The sequence below is a fragment of the Alnus glutinosa genome, chromosome 9 (assembly GCF_958979055.1).
Source record: "Alnus glutinosa chromosome 9, dhAlnGlut1.1, whole genome shotgun sequence".
NCBI lineage: Eukaryota > Viridiplantae > Streptophyta > Magnoliopsida > Fagales > Betulaceae > Alnus > Alnus glutinosa.
This window is the reverse complement of record NC_084894.1, coordinates 28145172-28171849: the sequence shown is the minus strand read 5'-3', so window position 1 is coordinate 28171849 and position 26678 is coordinate 28145172. Positions and strand designations below refer to the sequence as shown.

Genomic DNA, 26678 nt, shown 5'->3' with positions numbered 1-26678 from the left:
AATTATTATTATTATTTTTTTTTGAAGAGAAACCATGCGAAGCCACAGATAGCACAGTACTCCATTGGTCGTCAACCCATGACAGGAAGGATAACCAAGATTAAAATGATCGCCTCAAGTGGATAACCAGGATTAAAATTAAAGGCTTTAATTTAAAGTTTTCATGCATTTGAATAATTTATATTTCTTATATAATTAATACCGTCACATGATCAATATTTTATTCTCTCCTACTGGTAGATCACATAAATTTATTTGAGAAAATATTAGGGGTAATTACCTTTTTCTCCCATGAATTACCAACTTTTGCGCAAAGCCCCCACAAACTACCAACTCGGCCAAAATAAAGTATTCAACTACCAAGCACAACTATTTTTCCCCCTTCCGTCAGAAGGTTAAAACAAACAGTCAACGGGTCACTTGACCATCACATGCCGTTTTACATGGGGGCATATTGGAAGATGGTGGTAGTTTATGGGGGCATGTTGAAAGATGGTGGTAGTTCATAGGGAGCAAAATAGGAAGAAAATGAGGGTAAAACAGCATGTGACGGTCACGTGACCCGTTGACCGTTTGTTTTAACCCATTTGACTGACGGAAGGGGAAAAAATAGTTGTCTTTGATAGTTGAATGCTCTATTTTGGTCGAGTTGATAATTTGTGGGGGCTTTGAGCAAAAATTGATAATTCATGGGAGAAAAGGTACTTACCCAAAATATTATCATAAAAGGAAAATAGGATAAAAAGTCGTCGACCTTATCTCAAAAGCACCCATTCGGATGAATTTTCTTTTCTTTATTTATATCATTACCGACTGGATCCTTTTTGTCTCAGTTCTCCTTAGCTAGCCTTCGACTAAAATAATACCTCTGTCTAAACAAATTAAATAAAACCTTCCTTCAGAAGAATTTTCATATCTGGGAACGGCAAACTGAATGGTGCAATAGTCCTCTATATAAACTCATTGCTCTTAGCTTTGTTTGCACAGCAGTTTTGATTAGAAATTAACCTGATCGAGCTATATATAGTAGTACTTAACTAGTAAGCATGGCTGCTTTTCAGTCGTTTGTAGTATGTTTCATAGTTGCTTTTGCTGTTGTTGTGAGCCCAACATGTGCGAAACTCAGTCCTGATTTCTATGCCAAAGTGTGCCCTAAGGCACTGCCTGCAATCAGATCAGTTGTGCAGAACGCTATTTTTCGTGAGCCACGCAACGGCGCATCACTACTACGCCTCCATTTCCATGACTGCTTTGTCAATGTAAGTTTCATCTGGGTCTTCTCCAAACGTGTTTCTTAATCCATTAGATTTGTTGTTTAGGCACATATCTAATGTAAGTGTTTGATAAAACATTGTTGGTATCAAGTTCAACATAAGATGCTCTAAACCTCATCAAAAGATCGATGACACGAGGCTTACATAAGGAGAGCACTAAGGCTAGAGAGTAGACACTATATGTGTGTGTGTGAGAGCACTAAGGCTAGAGAGTAGACACTATATGTGTGTGTGTGTGTTCAAGATTTCGTGCCATGTAAGTAATTAATCTATGAAATGCTCTTGCATGCGTGGTTGGAATGACAGGGTTGTGATGGATCAGTTCTGCTAGATGACACAGCTAACTTTACTGGCGAGAAGACGGCCTTACCAAATTTAAACTCACTCAGGGCTTTTGATGTGGTTGATGAAATAAAAACTGCTGTTAACAAAGCTTGCCGTCGCAATGTGGTCTCATGCGCAGATATCTTGGCTGTAGCAGCTCGTGACTCTGTCGATATTGTAAGTGTCAATAAATCTTTTCGAAGAAACTTCACTTAATTTCCCTAAGCTTTCCCCACATTTGATTGCTTTCCTAAACTTTAAATCTCTCAATTTAATTAGCGTATCTATCTTTCAATTTATTTCATTTTCACTCATCCTTTAATATTTTTCGTTAAATCCTAAAGATAAATACATTAAATTGACAGTTTTTGAAGTTTATAAAAGTAATTGCAAAAACAACGACAATTCATGAGGATCGAGTGAAGTTTTTCCGTCTTTTCACTTACATTATAATTACTTCCTAATATAAATCTAACTAACTTTGGCGCTTGTATTTTAGTTGGGAGGTTCTTCCTACTACTACAAAGTATTGTTAGGTAGAAGAGATGCAAGAAATGCAAGCAAGAATGACGCAAATAACGATATTCCTTCCCCGTTATTGAACTTCACTCAGCTTCTCTCCAACTTTCAAGCTCATGGACTAAACTTGAAAGACCTTGTTGCCCTCTCGGGCAGCCACACCATTGGACTCGCTCGGTGCATCGCCTTCCGAGGAAGGATCTATAACGATACCAATATTAACCCTGCCTTTGCAGCCTCTAGGCAGCAACAGTGCCCTGTAACTGGGGGAGATAACAACACAGAGCCGCTTGATGCAACTACGAAGAGATTTGATACAGTGTACTTTAGGTCTTTGATAAAATCAAAGGGTCTACTCCATTCCGACCAGGAGCTTTTCAAGGGTAAAGGTAGTGAAAGCGATAAGCTGGTGCAGCTCTACAGTACCCACCCCCATAATTTCGCCAGAGACTTTGCTGCTTCCATTATCAAGATGGGTAATATCAAACCTCTTACTGGTAATCAAGGAGAAGTTAGGTTGAATTGTAGGAAAGTCAACTAAAAGTACTCTTCCTTAATTAATTCCCATGAAAAGAGAACTGGAAGTTTGTTGCTCAACCTTCTCATGTCTCATTTGTTAATTTGGTGAAGTCCTACGTGAATAAGATGTAATTTTAACTAGTCAAATTAATGCTTTTCCTTGTGGTTGGAGCTGCTGTTGTGATTTGTTCAGTCCGGCGGCCGCCCTTGTGGCATCGCTGACTTTTTGTGAGGTTTTGTTCTACTTGTTCATTGTTAATGAGAGAGCAAATTAAGTGTATTGATTCTACTATATTGTTTAGTATTGAGAAAATAATGAAACAACAATATTTATTGTGATTCTACTTTCTTCTAGGTTTTATGGTCTATGAACAGTGTTTATAATTCTTTGTCAGGCTTTGACAGAACAGGTTCCACTCAATTTCGAGTTAAATGGAGAAGAACTATTTCGATTATAGTCCAAATTAGATTTATAATTTTTAAATGATGTGGCACTATATACAACATATGTTAGATGCTCTAAAATTTATTTTCGACCATGGCATGGTTCATGTCCATTTTAAATGAAATGGAAATGAAGTTAGAAGATACTTTAATTATTTTTTTAATCACCAAAACCGCCAAAAATGCAAGATCAATCAAAGGGAGAATGGGACATTTAGCTAGGTATATGTGAAGTCATACATTTTGCTTGCAAAACATATACCAGGCATTTTGTGTTTAATTAAATGATTAAATTCATCAATTTTTATTAGTTTAAGTTTTTAAGATAACTCGTGATATATATAATATGATAGTATAATTTTTTATTTTAATTAAATATTTCACATATGTATTAATTGAGTCCCACCTATTGAGGAAAAGTTCAAACTCACATGTCATGCAAGAATGAAAATATTAGAATATTAATTAAATGATAAAATTTATTATTTCTTATCAACCTAATTTTTTTTTCTTTGGAATAAACATTTCAATGATCCTATTGCATGTTGATCACATACATAGCCGTAGGTGCAATCACGCAAATTTTATCGTTTGTTTTCCTGACAATTATATATGAGTGTTTTATTTTGTATTTTTTATTGAGATTTTAATTGTTTCTTTCAATTTCAAGCTTTTAAAATATAATTAAGGTGTTGTTGCTTTGTTCTATTCTTATCACGTACGTTATCCGATCCGCTACCGGCGCTTCGTCATCTTAAATCGTGTTTGACCATATCCTGGATTACTGATCGAGAAAGCGATAGCAAAAATAATGTGTTTCTTATTCATCCGGGGAAAATAGAAAAAGAAAAAAAATATTTGTATTGCCTCGAATACTGAAAGTTTAATCCCCAGTCGTCGATTCTCCCAGCCGACAGAAGAATGATAAAAAAATGCACCACGTTCAACTAAAACAAGACCAGCTTTCTCTTTCAAGAATCGTCGATTCTCCCGGCCGACAGAAGAATGATAAAAAAATGCACCACGTACAGCTGTTCTCTTCAACTAAAACAATCAATCACTCGATCTATACATAAAACAAGATCAGCTATCTCTTTTAAGAATCGTCATGTCAACGAAAATATATGATGAAAAGCTGGAAACAAGCAATCTAGCTAGCTAATTGGGTAATATGTTAATTCTATAATAAACATGTATGCTGTAAAACTCGAACATAAACATATAATTATAATTTGTAGGGTTTAGAAATATTTTCAGAAGTCATCAATGTCCTTGATTTTGTTAAATCTTGATCGATGTGCAGCAAAAATACTATCAGCAGGTAATTAAGTCTTCCTTGCCTTGGCCGGTCTTCTCTTAAGGTGGCCGGTCGGCCGTTAAAGAGAAGCTAAAATTCTTCCACGAACTTATGAAAATAAAGTTTTGTGTGTATGAGATGAGCGGGACCAAACCTATATATAGAAAATCAACCGGAGCTCATCCATTACAGAATCCTGATTCGTACTTAATTTGCTACATATTGTTTACTACGTACATCCGGTATGAATTCAATTCCTATACATGCAGCTAATGTTTTCAAATCACACGTTTAAACCCCAAACGGGTCTTGAATATGTAAGTTTTATGTGGGTGTTCCTGATAACGTACGTGTTTCATGATCCATTAATGGATAAGTTTAGATCTGTTTAGGCATCACGATAGTTTTTTGTTGAAAGTTGACATTAAGAAGCACAAGTAGTACTAGAGCAAAAGTTAGTGCATGCAACGAACCAGAACTTTCCTTGGTGAGTGTTTAGGGTAACATGGGTTATATGGGACAAGATAGGGGCGGCTCAATATAATTTGGGGTTTAAATGAAGGAGAATAGTTCAAATAAAGCTTTTATAATTTTATTAGTATAATCATATAATGAATTTTTATATTATATTAGTGAAACTTGGTTCTTGGTTATATATAATTGATTGAAACTTGAAACAACGTACGACTCAGCCACTCAAGTTTAAGAAATAAGAAATAAATAAAAAGTATAAATTATCCCCGACCAATAGGTTCAACGTACTTTGTCACGAGAATAGTTAGATTATTAAATTAAATCTTTTTATTAGCTTAAATTTGGGAGAAAAAAAATAGTAATTTATCATCATATTACGGCAACTTTTATCTCCAATCTAGAATTCCTATTTTAATTAAAATATCAATTGTTGAAAATTTTAGAAAAAATATAAAATAATTAAATGTGCAAGTTTCAATTCCATTATTATAGACTCTTGAGGTAATAATAGCCATGTGGAAGGAAATTAAATAATAATAGTGGTAGCTAGAAATTTATGAGACTGCATTGCCTCTGCTAGCTATTTGACATCTGTATATGTGCTGCCTATATATATATATATATATATATATATATATATATAGCATGATACTAAAACAATTTTTCAGAAGAGTTGAAGAATGAACGTATTAAGATATACAATGCACGTTGATCGAACACAAAAAAAGAAGCTTTTATATATATATATAATAAGCATGGTAATTAGGAAACAAAATATATAATAGGTGACAGTTTAATTAAAATATATAATAAGGTGACAGTTTAATTATCGAATTCCTTATGGTGCGTTTGTGATTGCGATTTCGTAGACAATAAGTGCGATTTTAAACCAAATCGCGGAATATAAATCGTTTGGGAACGTTTTTAAAAATTGCGATTTGAAAACGCAGAAAATCTGTTTTTTCAAATCACAAGTGAGATGGTACTTTTTTTAAAACGCATAATTTTAAAGGCTAATTTTCGATTTTAAAGGCAAAACTACAATTTTGTCAAACGCCTAACTGTGTTTTTAAAAATCACTTTTTTCAAATCTCACATTTTAAAATCGATATTTTAAATCATACTTTTTAAAATTGCAAACTCAAACAGACCCGTAATCATTCGGGAGCAAAACAATTATTGATAGCTGCCGTGTATAGAAGTTTATGGGATCGACTGCTATAATTATATGACTCTGACTTTGTGTGAAAGCACACCAAACTTCTTTTGTAATTTCTTTTCAGAATGAATAGTTTAGAGTTTCAATATATGCATACACGTAGATCCACAAAAAAGCTTATCTTGTCAGAATAGTTAAAGGTTTATCGCCGGATCGAACATGTTTCCCGTTTCTTCGGTGCTGAACTCGAAACTCGATCTGCGTTTGAGAAGACAGATAAAACGCCAAAACACGTTGTTAATTGGGAATAGTAGGATATATATGACTTTTATTAAAAAGTAAACCATGGCTGTACAAGGTTGAAAACTATCTGGAAATTATTAATATTTATGAGTTGAAAGAGACAGCCATGGAAGAATGGAACAATTAAAGAATTTGGATCCTCTCCATTTTAATATAAACTAAAGACATAATTATCTTTTTAGATTTTCATAGAATATGAAAAGGTAATTACATCCTTAATTTATAATTAAATGAAGAGCACAATTTAAGAGACTTGTTTTCCTATAGAATTTCTAATGCCTAGCATAGAAATTAATGCCATAATTAAGTTTTCTTGACTCGACTTTTACATGCATTTTATTAGTTGTTGAGAGCCATAAGGGTCTTCAAAGCTTTAGTAGTCTTTTGTATCAGATCATGATCTTTTATAATTATTTGTCCGAATTTGAGAGAATTCGGACAAGCAATTGTGAGAGACTACTTATGAAACTCACCTAACCAGATAAATGGTTGGGCAGCCCAATTTTATTGAATCAGGTGGATTTCATAAATAGTCTCTCACAATCACCTGCTCAAATTCTTTTAAATTCATGCAAATAATTATAGAAGATCCTAATTCATCGTCTCGACTGACAAGTGAGTATGTTTCTTACATTGTTGATTGAGTTTGTTAAGGAACATTTTAGATCATAATTACTAAAGAAAAAGTATTAATCATATCTATATTATTATTTTAAAATGATTAAGTCAAAGTTGCAATTATATTAGAATTTTCTAAAGTCGACTATATAGCCCAAACTCACTTAACAACGTGGCATAAGTATTTGTATTCAGCTCATTGGGGGACTAATTAATTTTCATGTTTAATTTATTTAGACCACAAAATAGTTTGATCTTATTTCAACCCGGCCAACAATATATGATCAAAATATATAGCTCTCGAGCTAGGGTTGCAAGTGGGGAGTAGTCAAAACTCCTCCTAGCTAACAATAACCATTCTCTTCTTCAACCCAATTTTTCCTAATTAATTTCCTGTACGTCCAACGGCATCGATCCCTCTAACCCATGAAGGGGTATCTTGATTTTCCTTTTTTTGTAAGTTGAGATTGAATAATTAGTAATTGTTTTCAAAAGCTTTGACATTTTTGCGCTTATTTATTATATATTGGATCAATATAATATATTCAGATTTTCTACTCGTAGAGTCGTAGTCTTGAGAATCGATCTATTGGAAAGTCTACATGAATTTTTTTTTTTTGGAGACAAAAGATTATATAGAGTTTGTCATGACATTGAAATTACCAGTTACATCACATTTTCTTTGGTCCATTTTGTAGGCTCATTGGGCGTATGAGCTACACAATATATGCATGGGAGATATATATATATATATATAGAACTTTCCCTTCCTTTAATTAAACCCCTCCTCTCTCGTATAGGCAGAAATCAAATATCTGATTTCTTGTGAGAGAGTGAATAATATTCCATATATTCTAGTGATCATGAGATTATTTTCGCCTTTCGATATGGGAGATTAATTGTGTCTTTGAGGGTTACAAATTCCCTAGATTAATTTAATTATAACATTACAGAACTTAGGTATACATCTGCGGTGTACGTACCACGTACACAATAAGTTCCTTAGAAGTGGGCTAGCTTCTCTAATCCATTTATCGAGTCCCATTTATCGGCCCAAGTCAACTCATTCTAAACAAAGCCCTATATAGGATAATTGAAACCAATTTTATTGGGGATCGTGGACGGGCGCACGTACAACGTACGCATAAATCTACTATATTCTAGCCCCGGCCGCCACTTGGATTATTGACATCCGATCCTATTATTCTCGGGAGCTCAAAATGTGCGTCTAACGGAGTGTAGGCCACATGACATAATCAAACTGGTTCTTAAATGAATATGGGTTTTAGCATGTCGCTTAGTAACTCCGATTACAATATAAGAGTTGTCCCTGCATGTGAAGATTATATACGAAGAGTTCAGCACCAAGGCTAGCATCCAAGACAAACTTTCGAATTGAAGGGCATATTATAAGTTTGAGCAACAACACAACTTCTGTTTGAGATTAATTAGCATGAATTTGCAAAGTGCAAGGTAAAAATTGGTGCAAAATCTGCTATATGGAATTTGCAAAGTGGACTGATCGAGGGTGTAGCATGTTGGTGTAGTAGCATTAGTCATGAAAGAAAGTTGCTTATATATTTCCGACTTTCTGTTTTTAGATTAGCAATTAATATTCAAAATAAAAGCTCTTTATGTCGTCTCACAATTCACGCCAACTCTTTTCAAGAACAAAAACTACGTACAAAATTAAGCAAACTACACTAACGGGATTCATTTAAGATGTTTTGATCCAAATCACTTCATCGTAGCGACTGGCTGAGCAAAATGTTAAAGTGAATGTATAATACTGATTTAAGTGATGTTGCAGATAATGCTGAAGATGTTCCTTAGCTCAAGTACAAACTCTCAATCAAATTCAAACTCAAGATAAAGATGATTTATACTGGAATTCAACATCAGATCAGATGTAGATTGAGATTGAGATTGATAAAGAGATAACAGAGACTTTGTATTATTTTGTAACTTATCTTATTACAAGCACAAGCTTAATTTATATATTTCAGTATTGAAACACACGGGTTGATCATCTTGGTCAAACCCCATTTCTTAAATTTACTTTCACAAAACACAGGAATTGAAATTACATATATATATATATATATATATATATTCTATATAGGCAACTTGGTTCAGTACGTGGTAAGGTTCAATTTCCGGCAATCAGTACGGATTTGGCCACTGCTTCCTATGAGAGGGCTAAGGTTGCCCATTTTCACCATGGCGCTGGCAAAATTAGCAGTGAAAGTTGAAGAGCTGGTGCTGTAAGTGGCCGGTGACCTGAGAGTCTGTGGAGCCGCCACTGTAGAGCTGTTGGTCCGAATGGAGGAGGCCCTTGCTGTTCACCTAGTTCTTGAAATAAGCATTGTCGAAGATGACAGGACTAGTGGTATCTAGGGGAGCAATGTTGTCATCGCCTCCTGAGCTCGGACAGTTTGATTTCAATGATGTTGCGTATGTCGAATTGATGTTGGTCTCGTTATAGATACGGTCCCGAAACACCACGCACCTGGCTTGCCCTATTGAATGAGCTCCTATATATATTTTGAAAATAGACAAAAGGAAAAATAAATAAGTAATATTGCATATAATAACATAATGCAAATTTCAACTGGCGTTATCACTATATAAAAGGACTCCTAATCTGCATGCAATTAATATATATATATATATATATATATATATATATATAAGAAACTGTAAAAGATATATATGTTTCAATTCACTTTGGTTTACCTGAGAGAGCTACCGTTTCTTTTGCAGTAAATCCTTTGTTTGAGAAGCCAGATAAAATGCCATTAAGGTCCATCGTTGGAGATGGGAGGTCGTTTTTTGCTGCTGTAAAGCTTGCTGTGGTCGAGTCTCTTCTGCCTAGCTAACTGAACTGACCATGAAGGCCCGCCTAACTGGAGAAAGAGACAGTACCAAGAAAAAGGAAAGAAAATACATATGACTTTTGTTAGTGTTCGTTGATTCATAAGCACTGGCAGCTGGCTTCTTAGTGAATCCGCAAGAATTTTAAACTATGTATATATATACTTACTGCAACAACAGAGTCACGAGCTGCAACGGCTAGAATATCAGCACAAGAAACAACCCCAGGGCAGAGACTCTCCATTTGAGACTTAATGGTATCAATTACATCATACCCCCGCAATGAACCTACGTTTGGTCCGGCTGTCTTCTCCCCAGTGAGAGTCGAAGTGTCATCAAATAACACAGATGCATCACATGATTCACATCCCTGTTTAAGCCACAAGCAAATCCATCAATAATAGTTGTAGGACGATTGACTGAAACAAAACAAATCATGATATATCTACATGCATGCAAGCTTTGCATGTTTGTTTTGATATAAAACATCATGGAATAATGTGTCTGGATAATCATAGGTACTAGAGAGAGAGAGGAGAGAAAACATGCATTGACAAAGTGATGAGTTTTTTCAATTTTTTTTTTAAATTGTATTATTTTATTATTTTTATATAATTTTTTAAAGATTTTTGCTTTTAATTTTTTTTTTATATAGTGCTATGTGTTAACCTCAACGATTGAAACGTGACAGGTCGTTAATAATTGGCCTAAAAATGTAAAAAAAGTATTAAGCGGATTTTTACTCCTAACTCAGGTACCACCTATAAAACAAATGAAAACTGAAATACTAAATTTAAAAAAGCTTAAAACTCAAATACTAATAAACTATTTAACCCTTATTATTATTGGTGTTTTCAAATCATGGTCCTCCATGGAGGTTGTATGTATCCGTTTGCATGATAATAATGTGCGCGCGCATCACTTGTAAGAAAGGGCAAGCGAATAAGGCCAGCGGCGTGTGAATCATGTGATGCATCATTCGGTGATGACAATGGGAATATCCTATTAAGTTGACCCTCCAAGTGATTAACTGGATTGGTTCAACTTGATAATGCTGCATGTCACATTTATATTATATTATTGACTTTAATATCGACCGACAACCACTGCTTAACGGTCGGGTCAGTTTCATCGATCTATCTTCAGCAAAATCATTAAAAATAATCATCAAATCGATCTGACTCGATCGGTTCACAATTAAACAAAAGAAGTGAAGAAGAACAGATCAAACACAATCACAATCATAACCAAAAGCATGCATTCAACTGGCTGTGGGTCTTAATTTACAACCAACGAATACAAACATATTTGGCCAATTATAGCCTTAGGATCGAAGAGATTAAGAGTACATATGTTTCTTATTAATAATCCGGAAAAAAAAAAAAAAAAAAAAAAAAAAAGAAGAGAAAAATGATTTAATTTACTGGGTCAATGATATTTTTTTCCGGCCTTTCTGAGCAAGTTATACATGTAGTTCTCCCTAGCCTTCGACTAAAATAATACCTCTGTGTAAACAAATTAAATCAAACCTTCCTGCCTTTAGAAGAATTTTCATATATATATATATATATATGGGAACGGCAAAGTACTGAGTGGCGCAATAGTCCTCTATATATATAAACTCATTGCTCTTAGCTTTGTTTGCACAGCAGTTTTGATTAGAAATTAACCTGATCGTGCTATAGTAGTAAGCATGGCTGCTTTTCAGTCGTTTGTAGTGTGTTTGATAGTTGCTTTTGCTGTTGTTGTGAGCCCAACATGTGCGGATCTCTGTCCTGATTTCTATGCCAAAGTGTGCCCTGACGCACTGCCTGCAATCAGATCAGTTGTGCAGAACGCTATTAATCGTGAGCCACGCAACGGCGCATCACTACTACGCCTCCATTTCCATGACTGCTTTGTCAATGTAAGTTTCATCTAGGTTAATTTTCTCCAAACGTGTTTCTTAATCCATTACATATGTTGTTTAGGCACATATCTACTGTTTAAGTGTTTGATAAAACATTGTTAATTGGGATCTATCAAGTTCAACATAAGATGCTCTGAACCTCATCAAAAGATCGATGACACGAGGCTTACAAAAGGAGAGCACTAGGGCTAGAGAGTAGACACTATAGTCTATATATATATAAGATATGTGAGATTCAAGATTTCGTGCCATGTAAGTAATCTATGAAATGCTCATGCATGCATGGCTGGAATGACAGGGTTGCGATGGATCAGTTCTGCTAGATGACACCGCCAACTTCACTGGCGAGAAGACGGCCTTTCCAAATTTCCAGTCACTCAGGGCTTTCGATGTGGTTGATGAAATAAAAACTGTTGTCAACAAAGCTTGCCGTCACAATGTGGTCTCATGCGCAGATATCTTGGCTGTGGCAGCTCGTGACTCTGTCGATATTGTAAGTGTCAATAAATCTTTTCGGAGAAACTTCACTTAATTTCCCTAAGCTTTCACTGCATTTGATTACTTTCCTAAACTTTAAAAACTCTCAATTTAATAAGTGTCTCCATTTTTCAATTTATTTCAATTTCACTCATCCGTTAATATTTTCCATTAAATTCTAACGATAAATACATTAAATTAACAGTTTTTTAAGTTTATCAGAGTAATTACAAAAACAGCGACAATTCATGAGGACTGAGTGAAGTTTTCCCATCTTTTCACGTATAATATAATTACTTCCTAATATAGATCTTACTAACTTTGGCGCTTGTATTTTAGTTGGGAGGTTCTTCCTACTACTACAAAGTAATGTTAGGTAGAAGAGATGCAAGAAATGCAAGCAAGGATGACGCAAATAATGATATTCCTTCCCCGTTACTCAACTTCACTCAGCTTCTCTCTAACTTTCAAGCTCATGGACTAAACTTGAAAGACCTTGTTGCCCTCTCGGGTGGCCACACCATTGGACTCGCTCGGTGCATCGCCTTCCGAGGAAGGATCTATAACGATACCAATATTAACCCTGCCTTTGCAGCCTCCAGGCAACAACAATGCCCTGTAACTGGGGGAGATAACAACATAGAGCCGCTTGATGCAACTACGACGAGATTTGATACAGTGTACTTCAACTCTTTGATGAATTCAGAGGGTCTACTCCATTCCGACCAGGAGCTTTTCAAGGGTGATGGCAGTGAAAGCGATAAGCTGGTGCAGTTGTACAGTACTACCGACAACCTTAATTTCGCCAAAGACTTTGCTGCTTCCATGATCAAGATGGGTAATATCAAACCTCTCACTGGTAATCAAGGAGAGGTTAGGTTGAATTGTAGGAGAGTCAACTAGAAGTACTCTTCCTAAATTAATATTTCCCATGAAAAGAAAATTGGAAGTTTGTTGTTCAACATTTTCATGTCTCATTTGTTAATTTGGTTAACTCTTACATGGAGATGTAATGTTAACTGGTCAAATTAATGTTTTTCTCGATGGTTGGAGCTGCTGTTGTGATTTGTTCAGTCTAGCCACTGCCCTTGTGGCGTTGCTGACTTTCTGTGAGGTTTTGTTCTACTTATTTCAGTGTTAATAAAAGAGTAAATTAAGTGTGATTCTACTATACTGTCATGTATTGATCGAGAAATTTTAAGTATTTATTGTGATTCTACTTTCTACTAGGTTTTATGGTTTATGAACAGTGTTTATAATTCTTTGTCTGGCTTTGACGGCACAGGATTCACTCAATTTCAAGTGAAATTAAGAAGAATTATTAATTTTGATCATAGTCCAAATTAGATTTATAATTTTTAAATGATGTGGCACTATGTACACCGTACGTTAAAAGCTCTAAAATTTATTCTGGACCATGACATGTTCATATCTATTTTAAATGAAATGGAAAGGAAGTTAGAAGATACCTTAATTATTATTTTTAATCACCAAAACCGCTGAAAATGGAAGTTCAATCAAAGGGAAAATGGGACATTTAGCTAGGTATACGTGAAGTTATAAATTTTGCTTGTAAAACATATACTAGGTATTTCGTGTTTAATCAAATGATTAAATTCATCAATTCTTATCGACTTAAGTTTTTAAGATAATTCATGATTTAATATGATAGTATAATTTTTTATATCAATCAAATATTTCAACTATGTATTGAGGCCCAATTATTGAGGAAAAGTTTAAGCTCACATGTCATGAATGGAAGTATTAGAATATTAATTAAATAAATAATTTTCTTATCAACCTAATTTTTTTTGGAATAATCATTTCAATGATACTATTGTTGATCACATATGTAGATCGATGCAAATACGTACAAGCTAGCTAGCTTTATCATCTGTTTTCCAGACAATTATTAGTGTTCTATTTTGTATTATAAATATATTTGTTGATCAATAATTCTAGAAACTATATTTTTATCTGAAAACTAATAGTTTATTTGTTCGCATTGAGTTTCCTTATTTCTATTAGTTTAATTTCCATCTTTAGCTAGGTTGCTAGCATTAGTTAGACTTTTTATAATTGAGAAATTGTATTTTGTAAAGCATATATGTTTAGATTAATTAATTCAAGCAATAGCTTTAATTTGTATTTACTATATATTTAAAAGAAAAAAAGAAAGACCTTTTGATAATGAAATATTGAATTAATCAATCAGAAAAAATTTATTGAGATTTTATTGTTTCTTTCAATTTCAAGCTTTTAAAATATAATTAAGGAGTTGTTGCTTTGGTCTTTTCTTATGATCACGTTATCCGCTACGCACGTCAACTTAAATCGTATTTGACCATATATATATATATATATATATATATATATATATATATATATATATATATATATATATCCTGGATTACCGAGAAAGGAAAAAGAAAAAAATTATTTGTATTGCCTCAAAGACTGAAAGTTTAATCCCCATATCCAGTCGATTCTCCCGACAGAAGAATGATAAAAAATGCACCACGTCCAACTAAAACAATCACTCTATACATAAAACAAGATCAGCTTTCTCTTTTAAGAATCGTCATGTCAACTAAAATACGATGAAAATTAAAGCTGGAAACAAGCAATCTAATTGCATGCGTAATATGTTAATTCTATAATATCAACAGGCCGTAAAACTCGAACATAAACATATAATTAATATAATTTGTAGAGTTTAGAGATATTTGCAGAAGTACTCATCAATCTCCTTGATTTTGTTAAATCTTGATGCATGTGCTGCAAAAATTTTATCAGCAGGCTTGGTAATTAAGTCTTCCTTCCCTTGGTCTTAATGGAAAGTTTTGTGTGTTTGAGATGATCGAGCGGGACCAAACCTATATATATATATATATATATATATATATATATATTGAAAATCAACCGGAGTTCACCCATTAATTTACAGACTCTTAATCCTGATTCGTACTTAGCTACATATTGTTTACTACATCCGGTATAAATCCAATTCCTAGACATACAGCTAGCTAATGTTTTCAAATCACTCGTTTAAACGTGCCCAAACGGGTCCTTAATATAAGTATTATATATGTGGGTGTTCCTGATAACGTGTTTCATGATCCATTAATAGATATGTTAATTAGGCAGCACGTACGATAGTTTGTTTTTGAAAGTTGACATTAATTAAGATCAGCACAAAACTAGAGCAAAGGTTAGTGCATGCAAGCTACCTTGCTTCTTTCCTTGGTAAGTACTGTTTAGGGTCGTAACATGGGTGATGTGGGACAAGAGGGGCGGCTCAATATAATTATTTGGGGTTTAAATTAAGGAGAATAGTACTTCAAATAAAGCTTTTATAATTCTAGTATAATAACATAATGAATTTTTATATTATATTAGTGAAACTTGGTGCGCACTTGGTTTTATATATATAAAATTGATTGAAACTTGAAACAACGACTCAGTACTTACTCAAGTTTAAGAAATAAGAAATAAATAAAAAGTATAAATTAAATTATCCCCGGCCGACCAATAGGCCAGGTTCAACTTTGCGCAAGAAAGTTAGATTATTAAATATTAAATTAAATCTTTTTATTAGCTTCAATTTGGAAAAAAAAAATGGTAATTTATCATCATATTAATTAATGCAACTTTTATCTCCAATCCATAATTCCTCTATCAATTAAGTAAAAATATCAATTGTTGAAAATTATTAAATAATTAAATGTGCAAGTTTCCATTAATTATTATATATATATATAGACTAATATTGAGGTGATTGCCATGTGGAAGGAAATTAAATAATAATAATGGTAGCTAGAAATTTACGAGCTGATTGCATTAATTGCCTCTGCTAGCTAGCTGTTTGACATCTGTATATGTGCTGCCTATATAGCATGACACTAAAACAAATTTTCAGAAGAGTTGAAGAATGAATGTATTAAGATATACAATGCACGTTGAACATAAAAAAAAATAAAAAAATAAAATAAAATAAAGAAGCTTATATATATATATAACACATGCAGAATACATATAATAAGGTGGTAATTAGGAAACAAAATATATAATAAGGCTAGGTGGCGCGCAGTTTAATTATCAAATTCCTTAGTCCTTTGGGGGCAAAACATTAATTATTGCGTGGTAGCTGCCATAGAAGTTTATGGGATCGACTGCTATTATTTGACTCTTGACTTTGGGTCATTTTCAGAATGAATAGTTTAAGAGCTTATCTTGTCAGAATATACAGTTGAAGGTTTATCGCTAGATCGAACATGTTTCCCGTTTCTTCGATCGGCACTGAACCCGAAACTCTGCGTTTGAGAAGGCAGATATGACTTGTATTAAAAGTAAACCATGGCCGTACAAGATTGAAAATTATCTTGAAATTATTTTAATATTTATGACTTGAAAGAGACAAAGTCCATGGAACAAGCTAGAGACTAGCTTGTTTCCCTCCAGAATTTCTGATGCCCAGCATAGAAATTAATGCTATAATTAAGTTTTCTTCACACGACTTTTACATGCATTTTATTAGTTGTCGGAGAGCTGTAAGGGCCTTCAAAGCTCGTGCAGTCTCTTGAACCGTCCCCACCGGCAAGTGGGTATGTTTTTTACGTCGTTGATTGAGGGGGTCTTTTTTTTTTTTTTAATGAAATTTTTAAGTATTTCATTGATCAAAGATTATGAGTATAAAGTTTTTATATTACAAAGTATAAAGTTATGCAAAATTATATTCACAAGCTATAAGGTTATATAGTCATAAATACAAACAAAATTCTAAAATATATAAAGTGATATCTATGATTTTTCATATTTCACTAACCAATGTATAAAAATTGTTGAAGAGCAGATCTGCTCCGAGCAGACTAAATTTAAGGTAATGATAGCCAAATATTCTAAAAAAATTTATTTAAACCGGCCGTGAGAAATAACCCATCACACCTGACTAACCTTCATCTCATAGATCGCCCACGAGGATAGATCTAAAAAGAATAAAACTCTTATGCAAAGCTAAAAACACAACTAGCAAACAGCAGCAATGGCTAAGGAGGAGATAAACAGTACAGTACGAAAGTAGATAGACGGATACATAGCGGAGAGACCAAAAATGCTAATCTAGTCCGACTAGTCAAAGAAAACCTACAAACAAAAGAAAAAATCAAAATAGGAGGGGGAGGGTAAGAGCAGAGAGTAGAAAGGGAAAACTGCTCCCTCCTCCTGGCCTCTTAGATTGTTTTCTGAGGGGTGAAGTTTAGAGCCGACTTCAATTGAGGTTTTAATACCTTACTGACTTAATGTTTGAGTTTGTTAAGGAACATTTTAGGTCATAATTACCAACAAAAAGTATTACATGGGTGGCTCGAGCCTTAAGTGACTTAGGCGACCCCCAATTAATAATTATATAATAAATCTATATTTGTTTTAAAAATATATATTTTAAGGCTCTAATATGGTAAAAAGTTAATAAAATACTCTTTAATTAAGGCACTCACTTAATAATTGTACAATAAATATTATCTTCAAAACAAATTTTAAGACTCTAATATGGTAAAAATTTAATAAATAATTTCTAATTAAAGCCCTCAATCATGGTAAAAATAATTACAAATTAAAAGTCTAAAAAAACATTCATAAATTCTTAAAAAGTTTCACTTATTTACTCTTTTTAAAAGTTCTATTTTTACATTTATGAAATTAGTCCAACGTTTATTTGAATTGAATGTTTAGAAAAATATGAAAAGTTTTCAAAGTGCATAAATTCTCATTATTTGTGTTGTGCATAATAGATAGAATTACACTTTTGGTGAGTCTTCAATGTCCAACAATTTTTTCCCGCATTATGTTTTATTACAAATCAATCGTTATATAACTTATTTCCATTTTTCTCTTCATTTTTCTTTAAATCTTCTTATTTCATGTCTTTAAATTAAGTGATAAGTCATTCTATATCTAATAAGTTATAAAATTAAAAATACATTTTACAAATACAAGAAAGTGTTCTAATTGACATATTAAATAAAAATATTAAAATAAAATAAATTTAATTAATATTTAAATATAAGAAAATGGCATCACTTAAACTTGTCGTCTTAGGCCTCAAAATTTATCGAGCCGCCCTTGAAGTATTAATCACATCTGTATTATTATTTTAAAATGATTAACTCAAGTTACAATTATATTAGAATTTTCTAAAGCCGCTTATATATAGCCCAAACTCACTTAACAACGTGGCATAAGCATTTGTATTCAGCTAAATGGGGGACTAATTTTCACGTTTAGACCACAAAATAGTTTGATCTTATTTCAACCCAATAATATATGATCAAAATAGATACCTCTCGAGGGTTGCAAGTGGAGTCAAAACTCTTAACAATAACCTTTCTCTTCTTCAACCAAAATTTCCCTAATTAATTTCCTGCCCAACGGCATCCCTCTAACCCGTGAAGGGGTATCTTGATTTTCTTTTTCTTTTTTTTTGTAAGTTGAGATTGAATTTAGTTGTTTTCAAAAGCTTTGACATTTTTGCGCTTATATTTTACTATTGGATCAATATATTCAGATTTTCTACTCGTAGTCTTGAAAATCTATTGGAAAGTCTACATGAATTTATTTATTTATTATTTTTTTTTAAAAAAAATTCTCTCCTTAAATAGATAATCAGCTAAAAAGTTACGCTCCTTGGAATTTATGCCCTTTAAGATTATATAGAGTTTATTTATTTATTTATTTTGGAGCCATAAGATTATATATATATATAGAGTTTGTGACATTGAAATTACCAGTTATATCACATTTTCTTAATTTGGTCCATTGTAGGCCCATTGGGCGTATGGGCTACACATTAATGGGAGATAGAACTCTCCCTTCCTTTAAACCCCTCCTCTCTCGTATAGGCAGAAATCGATTATCTGATTTCTTGTGAGAGATCGAGAGAATAATATTCCATTCTAGTGATCATGACAACATTTTCTTCTTTCGATATGGGAGATTGTGTCTTTTGAGTGTTACAAAATTCGCTAGATTAATAACATTCCAGAACTTAGGTATACATATGTGGTGTACCACACAATAAATTCCTTAGAAGTGGGCTTCTCTAATCCATTTATCGGCCCAAGTCAGCCCGTTCTCAACAAAGCCCAATATAAGCTAATTGAACCCAATGTGATTGGGGGTCGAGGTCGGGTGCACAAAGCATAAAAGGAATTAAGCTGCATCTACTATATTCTAGCCCCTGTCACCTGGACTATTGACATCCATTATTCTCAGGAGGTCAAAATGTGTGCCTAACAGAGTGGAGGCTACATAATCAAATCCATTAGCCAATAAACCTATCCCTTAACAACATGCCGGAAAAACGCTCCACAAAAGAGAAAAAAAAATTGGGTCATTCGGAAGTGAGTATATATATATATGTTCAGTACAGGCTCAATGCCTAAGTAAATTAGGCAAGCGTCTAAGGCCTCCAATTAAATAAGGCCCCAAATAAAAATAGTGAAATTAAGTTTTATTTTATAAATAAATTAATTAATTAAAGCTCATTTATGACCAAAAAAAAATAGTTGGTCAATGCTCTTTAATTAAGGCCCCAATTATATATGATAAAAAATAATATTATGACAAAAAAAAGTTAGTGCTTTTTAATTAAGTTCTCAATTACGATAAAAAAAAACAAATACAAATAATTAAAATTATATGTAAGTCAACATAAAATATGACATCGGTTGAAGTAAAATGTCTCCTAACAAACACTCTCACCCAACATGCATGGAGTGACCCTCCGCTAGACCCCAGCTAGACAGCTTGAGGTTAACCTCCGATCTCTTGCATCGTAGATATTCTTCGTTAAGTATTTGGCGTAAGTTCAAACTGGTTCTTCAATGTATATATATGGGTTTTAGCATGTCGCTTAGTGACTCAGATTACAATATAAGAGTTGTCCCTGCACGTGAAGATTATATACGAAGAGTTCAGCTCCAAGGCTACCATCGATCCAAGACAAACTTTCGAATTGAAGGGCATATTAATTAAGGAAAACTTTACAAAATGGTATTAAATTATAGCATTTTTTTAATTAAGAGTATTAATGTAATTAAACGTTCAATTGAGTGTATGCATTTATCAAAACCGTATAATGTCGGGTATTCCGTCGGCTTCCGTTCTAAATCGACGATGGAATCCAAAACAGTTGGGTTTTCCGTGACTTTTTAAGCGAAACTTTCGATTATGCCCCTCACTTCTTCGCTGGCGTTGTCCGCTTCGTCTGTTATTTTCTTGTCGTCTGTTATTTTCTTGTCCTTGTTGGGAGTTAGACGAACCAAAGGACACCAAATGTCAGTGATTTACGGGAAGTCACAAATTTCACGACGGTGAGCATTGTCCCTGGGTGCTCGGCCATGCATCCTCATCCCATATGCAAGCGCTTCGCGGTCGTCGCGTCCGCCAAAGTCACTCACTGGTCGACGAGAATTCCGACCGAGCACTGGGCCCGGCGGAGGACACGCTCATTCACCGCATGGAAAGAGCTTCCCAGAGACCATGTGGAGAACGTTATTTTTTTTTTTTAACAAGCATGGACTCCTACTTGTTGCTACTGGCGTGGACGATCTGCGTGCATGAAGGTGGTGCCCATGCAGAGCGTCAAGTCCGGCTCAGATTCTTGTTTCTTTGCGGCAAGTCTGGAGCTTGGTTGATGCAACCGTTAAAGGAAAACTTAATCCTAACAAATCCTTCCCAGATTCGGGTAAAACCGGTATTGGTGATTTTTACAATCTTCCCACCTCCCTTTCAAAGCCCTTGTAGGTGGTGACGAAGGGTGCATGAAGCAGTTAACAAAAAGAGAAGAAAAAAAAAATGAGAAGGAAAGGAAAAAAAATGAAGCAAAAAATCCTCTGTTTTGGAACATAAAAACAGAGTTGAACAGAGACAATCCTTCTCCTTCCTTTGCTGCTTGGTGGAGTGAAAGAAATTAATACTAGGCTAGGAGAAAACATAGGATTTTTTGTTCCAACTCTATTTTTATGTTCCAAAACAGAGGATTATTTGCTTGGTTCTTTTCCCTTTCCTTTTAGTTTTTTTTTTGTATTTCTGTTTCTCCACCCAAATCACACCCCAAAAGAACCCATTTGTATTTTACAAAAGCAACCTTCTTTGCTCCTTTTGCTCTCCGTATCGACGAATGTAGATCTTGTAAGCTACAAATCCACCATAGAGCCATGCTCCTCCACCGTTCCATTTTCTCTCCAAGTTCTCTTTGATTTACTCTCCAAGTCTTCCTTTTTAACTCTGTTAGCACTTGTTTTCTTCATTATCAGCAGCTGAGCAGCTAGCCCATCTCTTGTCAGTCAGCAGCTCCTCACAGTGTTGAGCAGCAATGTCACCAACAGTGTTGAGAAGCAGCAACAGCAATGGCTCCAATCTCCATCTCCATCTCCATACTCTGCAGCAAAATGACGCCCAGTCCGACACATCTCAGCCGTTCCCAGATTTCCTCAACCTTCTGCATCAAAGGGCGTGTTCTCCGGCGTCAAATCCACCGATCCGCGCCCTGCTGTTACCAGATTTTTCTCGTCAGAAACCACCCAGCTTCCTCTTCATTGTTTCCATGTTTTCCTCCATATTTTACTGCATGATTCATGGGATGTCGAGTTGGGAGGGCAGGCTGGTGAGTTCGTCGATGGTGGGGATTGGGGTGGAGGGGAGTGAGATAGAGATGGACTAGGGAGTTACGAGGGCAGTTTGGGTAGTTTAGGTTGAAAAAAATGACAGCTCATCAAAGCCTCGTTTGTTTAGATGAGGGGCATAATGGAAAGTTTTGGTTAAAAAATCACATGGGTGGCACGTGATGGGTATTCCGTCATCGATTTAGAACGAAGACTAACAGAATACTCGACATTAAACGGTATTGATAAATGCATACACTCAATTGAACGTTTTACTACGTCAGTACCCTTAATTGAAAAAGCGCGATAGTTTGATTCCCTTTTTGTGAAGTTTTTCCATTAATTAAGTTTGAGCAACAACACAACTTCTGTTTGAGATTAGCATGAATTTGCAAAGTGTAAGGTAAAAATTGTTGCAAAATCTGCTATATGGAATTTGCAAAGTGGACTGAGGGTGTAGCATGTTGGTGTAGTAGCATTAGTCATGAAAGAAAGTTGCTTATTTATTTCCAACTCTCTGTTTTTAGATTAGCAATATTCAAAATAAAAGCTCTTTTTGTCTCACAATTCACACCAACTCCTTTCAAGAACAAAAACTACAAAAGCAAATTACACTAACGGGATTCATTTATGATGTTTAATTTGATCCAAATCACTTTATCATAGCGACTGGCTGAACAAAATGTTAAAGTGAATAATACTGATTCAAGTGATGTCGCAGATAATGCTGCAGGTGTCCCTGTCCAAATTCGAGAATGTCGAGAAGCTGCGCGCTGTTCAAGATGATGTTTTACTTAAACAGAATGTTGAAGATATATAAAGATGATTTATACTGGAATTCAACATCAGATCAGATGTAGATTGAGATTGATAAAGAGATAACAGAGACTTTGTATTATTTTGAAACTTACCTTATTACAAGCACAAGCTTAATTTATATATTTCAGTATTGAAACATACGGGTTGATCATCTTGGTCAAACCCCATTTCTTAAATTTACTTTCACAAAACACAGGAATTGAAATTACTATATATATATATATATATTCTATATAGGCAACTTGGTTCATTACGTGGTAAAGTTCAATTAATTTTCCGGCAATCAGTACGGATTTGGCCGCTGCTTCCTGTGAGAAGGCTAAGGTTGCCCATTTTCACCATGGCGCTGGCAAAATCAGCAGTGAAAGTTGAAGAGCTGGTGCTGTAAGTGGTGACCTGAGAGTCTGTGGAGCCGCCACTGAAGAGCTGTTGGTCCGAATGGAGGAGGCCCTTGCTGTTCACCAAGTTCTTGTAATAAGCATTGTCGAAGATGACAGGACTAGTGGTATCTAGGGGAGCAATGTTGTCATCGCCTCCTGAGCTCGAACAGTTTGATTTCAATGATGTTGCGTATGTCGAATTGATGTTGGTCTCGTTATAGATACGGTCCCGAAACACCACGCATCTGGCTTGCCCTATTGAATGAGATCCTATATTTTGAAAATAGACAAAGGAAATTAAAATAAATAAGTAATATTGCTTATAATAACATAATGCAAATTTCAACTAGCGTTATCACTATATAAAAGGACTAGTAATGATCTGCATGCAATATATATATATATAAGAAACTGTAAAAGATATATATGTTTCAATTCACTTTGGTTTACCTGAGAGAGCTACTGTTTCTTTTGCAGTAAATCCTTTGTTTGAGAAGCCAGTTAAAATGCCACTAAGGTCCATCGTTGGAGATGGAAGGTCCGTATTTGCTGCTGAAAAGCTTGCTGTGGTCGAGTCTCTTCTGCCTAACTGAACTGACCATGAAGGCCCGCCTAACTGGAGAAAGAGACAGTACCAAGAAAAAGGAAAGAAAATACATATGACTTTTGTTAGTGTTCGTTGATTAATAAGCACTGGCAGCTGGCTTCTTAGTGAATCCAAAAGAATTTTAAACTATACTTACTGCAACAACAGAGTCACGAGCTGCAACGGCTAGAATATCAGCACAAGAAACAACCCCAGGGCAGAGACTCTCAATTTGAGACTTAATGGTATCAATTACATCATACCCCCGCAACGAACCTACGTTTGGTCCGGCTGTCTTCTCCCCAGTGAGAGTGGAAGTGTCATCTAATAACACAGATGCATCACATCCCTGTTTAAGCCACAAGCAAATCCATCAATATTAGTAGTTGTAGGACGATTGACTGAAACAAATCATGAATCATGATATCTCTACATGCATGCAAGCTTTAATTTGCATGTTTGTTTTGATATAAAACATCAAGGAATAATGTGTCTGGATAAACATAGGTACTAGAGAGAGAGAGGAGAGAAAACATGCATTGACAAAGCAATCGTGGAAATGGAGACGAAGCAAAGAGGCCCCCATGCGATGCTCCTTGGCAACAGCATTATTCACTGCAGTTTTAATAGTAGATAGGGCTTTGGGGCACTTTGAAGAATAGAAATCTGAAGTCGATTGCGCAAAAGCTGCTACAAACAGAAGAAAAAATGCAAAGTAGCAGAATATGCTAGAGTACAAGCTGGGAAATGCCATATTTCAAAGAAGTAGAGCTTGTGATTTGTTCTTTCGTCTTTGGTTGGGAATAATAGATGAAACTGCGCGTATATATAGAGGAAATCTTGGGAGTGCCTAGGTCAAAGATTCTTTAAATATTGGAAAATAAACAGGGAATTAAGAAGGGTATTTGGCCTACGCATGCATCCACTGAAATTGGTAAAGCCGTGCATCTTTGTGACTTGATGGTAATATATGCTATGGAATGTCAACTGATCAAATCCTGTCTTTCAGAAAGGTAAAAGTTAAATTGTGTTGATTATCTTAATTAAGTTCCTAACCCACCTCAATATATGTGGCGATCTGACGATACTTTCCCGACATGCAGCAGGGCACAGTTAGGGGCCTCATTAGATCAGATTTTGAGGCAGTACAAAGTTTTCCTCTTATTAAATTGACATATGTTCTTATCGTACAAGATTCTCACATATATTTTCAATAGGATTAATAGATGTTAATTTAAAAATACACATGAGAATGTGTTGGAAAACATCTATTAAAAATGCATGTGAAAATCATGTGTACGTTAGTTTAATAGACTGGTCTCAACCCGGCCCTTGTTTTGGGACAATGGGAGCTAGCTAGACTAATTCCTGTCCATGGTTAATTCTTCCACATGTAACTTGTACCGTGTAGGACTAATGTAGGAAATATCTCTTTGAATATAACTCTTTCAAATTTTTGGACGGCTGGACTAGACGACCGGTCACCTGCCGCAAGACAAAAAGAAACCTGGAGTGGCGCCGGCCGGTTGGGCGGATGCATATATAATTAATTAAGGGAATAAACTGAAAGTGGAAAAGCCAAAGGGCGTGAAGCTGCTACTTTTGACAAACTTAGAAGTTGTTGAATAGCTAGCGTGTGAACACAATTGGTGCAGGAATCTAATTAGTCAACCAAACCTAATTGAGGCTAAATATATACCCTTTTAGTGCTTGAAACCTTTGCACTGGTGTTTGTCTGGAAGCCATGCATCTACTGCAAATCCCCCAAACTTTAGAACCTTCAACTAGTCGTAGGAGCAGTTTCAAAAGGGTAGTAATAAACAAGTAATAATCTCTGCAAAGTAAACGGTAACAAAGTCTAAAAGGTTCATATTACCTTAATGCCATAATTAAGTTTTCTTCACTCGACTTCTACATGCATTTTATTAGTTGTCGGAGAGCTGTAAGGGCCTTCTTCAAAGCTCCTGCAGTCTCTTGAACCGTCTCCACTGGCAAGTGGGTATGTTTTTTGCGTCGTTGATTGAGGGTTGTGTGTGTGTGTGTGTGTTTTTTTTTTTTTTTTTTTTTTTTTAATTATATATTTGAGTATTTTATTGGTAAAAGATTATGAACATAAAGCTCTTACATCACAAAATATAAAGTTATACAAAATCATAGCCACAGGTTATAAGGTTACATAGTCATAGATATAAACAAAATTCTAGAATATATATAGTGCTATCTATGATTTTCATATTTCGCTAACCTATGTACAAAAATAGTTAAAGAGCAGATCTGTTCCGAGCAGACTAGATTTAAGACAATGATAGCCAAATATTCTAGAAAAATTTATTTAAACTGGCCGTGAGAGATAACCCCTCACATCGAACTATCCAAGCCGTGAGAAATAACCACTCACACTTGACTAACCTTTATCTCATAGATCGCCCATGAGGACAGATCTAGAAAGAATAAAACACTTATGCAAAGCTAAAAACACAATCAAAAAACAGTAGCAACGGCCAGTACAGTATGATGGTAGATAGACGGATACATAGCGGAGAGACCAAAAATGCTGATCTAGTCGAAGAATATCTACAAACAAAAGAAAAAACCAAAAAATGAGGGGGAGGGTAGGAGCGGGAAGTAGAAAGGGAAAGTTGTTCCCTCCTCCTGGCCTCTTAGACTATTTTTTGAGGGGTGAAGTTTAGAGCCAACTTCGATTAAGGTTTTAATACCTTACTGACTTAGTGTTTGAGTTTGTTAAGGAACATTTTAGGTCATAATTACCAACAAAAGTATTACATGGGTGGCTCAAGCCTTAGGCGACTTAGGCAGTTGCCTAAGGCCCCCAATTAATAATTATATAATAAATCTATGTTTTTAAAAATTTATATATATATTTTAAGGCTCTAATATGATAAAAAGTTAATAAAATACTCTTTAATTAAGGCACTCACTTAATAATTGTACAATAAATATTATTTTCAAAACTAATTTTAAGACTCTAATATGGTAAAAATTTAATAAATAATTTCTAATTAAAGCCCTCAATGATGGT

General features: G+C 34.7%; 3 protein-coding genes and 1 pseudogene across 3 annotated transcripts; 2 read left to right on the top strand and 2 right to left on the bottom strand.

The window, feature by feature from the left end:
• Window positions 1-907: 907 nt before the first annotated feature.
• LOC133878344 (peroxidase RIP1-like) lies at window positions 908-2980 on the top strand. The gene is made up of 3 exons (XM_062316869.1): window positions 908-1259; window positions 1581-1775; window positions 2098-2980. Exons 1-3 carry the CDS (start codon window positions 1047-1049, stop codon window positions 2656-2658), a joined length of 969 nt encoding a protein of 322 aa, XP_062172853.1. The 5' UTR covers window positions 908-1046; the 3' UTR covers window positions 2659-2980.
• Window positions 2981-9063: 6083 nt separating this feature from the next.
• On the bottom strand, window positions 9064-10781 carry LOC133876953 (cationic peroxidase 1-like; annotated as a pseudogene).
• A 613-nt stretch (window positions 10782-11394) lies between these two features.
• On the top strand, window positions 11395-13362 carry LOC133878431 (peroxidase RIP1-like). Its single transcript, XM_062316986.1, has 3 exons — window positions 11395-11711; window positions 12013-12207; window positions 12531-13362. Exons 1-3 carry the CDS (start codon window positions 11499-11501, stop codon window positions 13092-13094), a joined length of 972 nt encoding a protein of 323 aa, XP_062172970.1. The 5' UTR covers window positions 11395-11498; the 3' UTR covers window positions 13095-13362.
• A 9365-nt stretch (window positions 13363-22727) lies between these two features.
• On the bottom strand, window positions 22728-24422 carry LOC133877602 (cationic peroxidase 1-like). The gene is made up of 4 exons (XM_062315981.1): window positions 24177-24422; window positions 23796-23987; window positions 23503-23668; window positions 22728-23322 (listed from the first exon to the last, which is right to left on the bottom strand). The coding sequence occupies exons 1-4, from the start codon at window positions 24390-24392 to the stop codon at window positions 22937-22939; spliced, it is 960 nt and encodes a 319-aa protein (XP_062171965.1). The 5' UTR covers window positions 24393-24422; the 3' UTR covers window positions 22728-22936.
• Between the last annotated feature and the right edge of the window lie 2256 nt (window positions 24423-26678).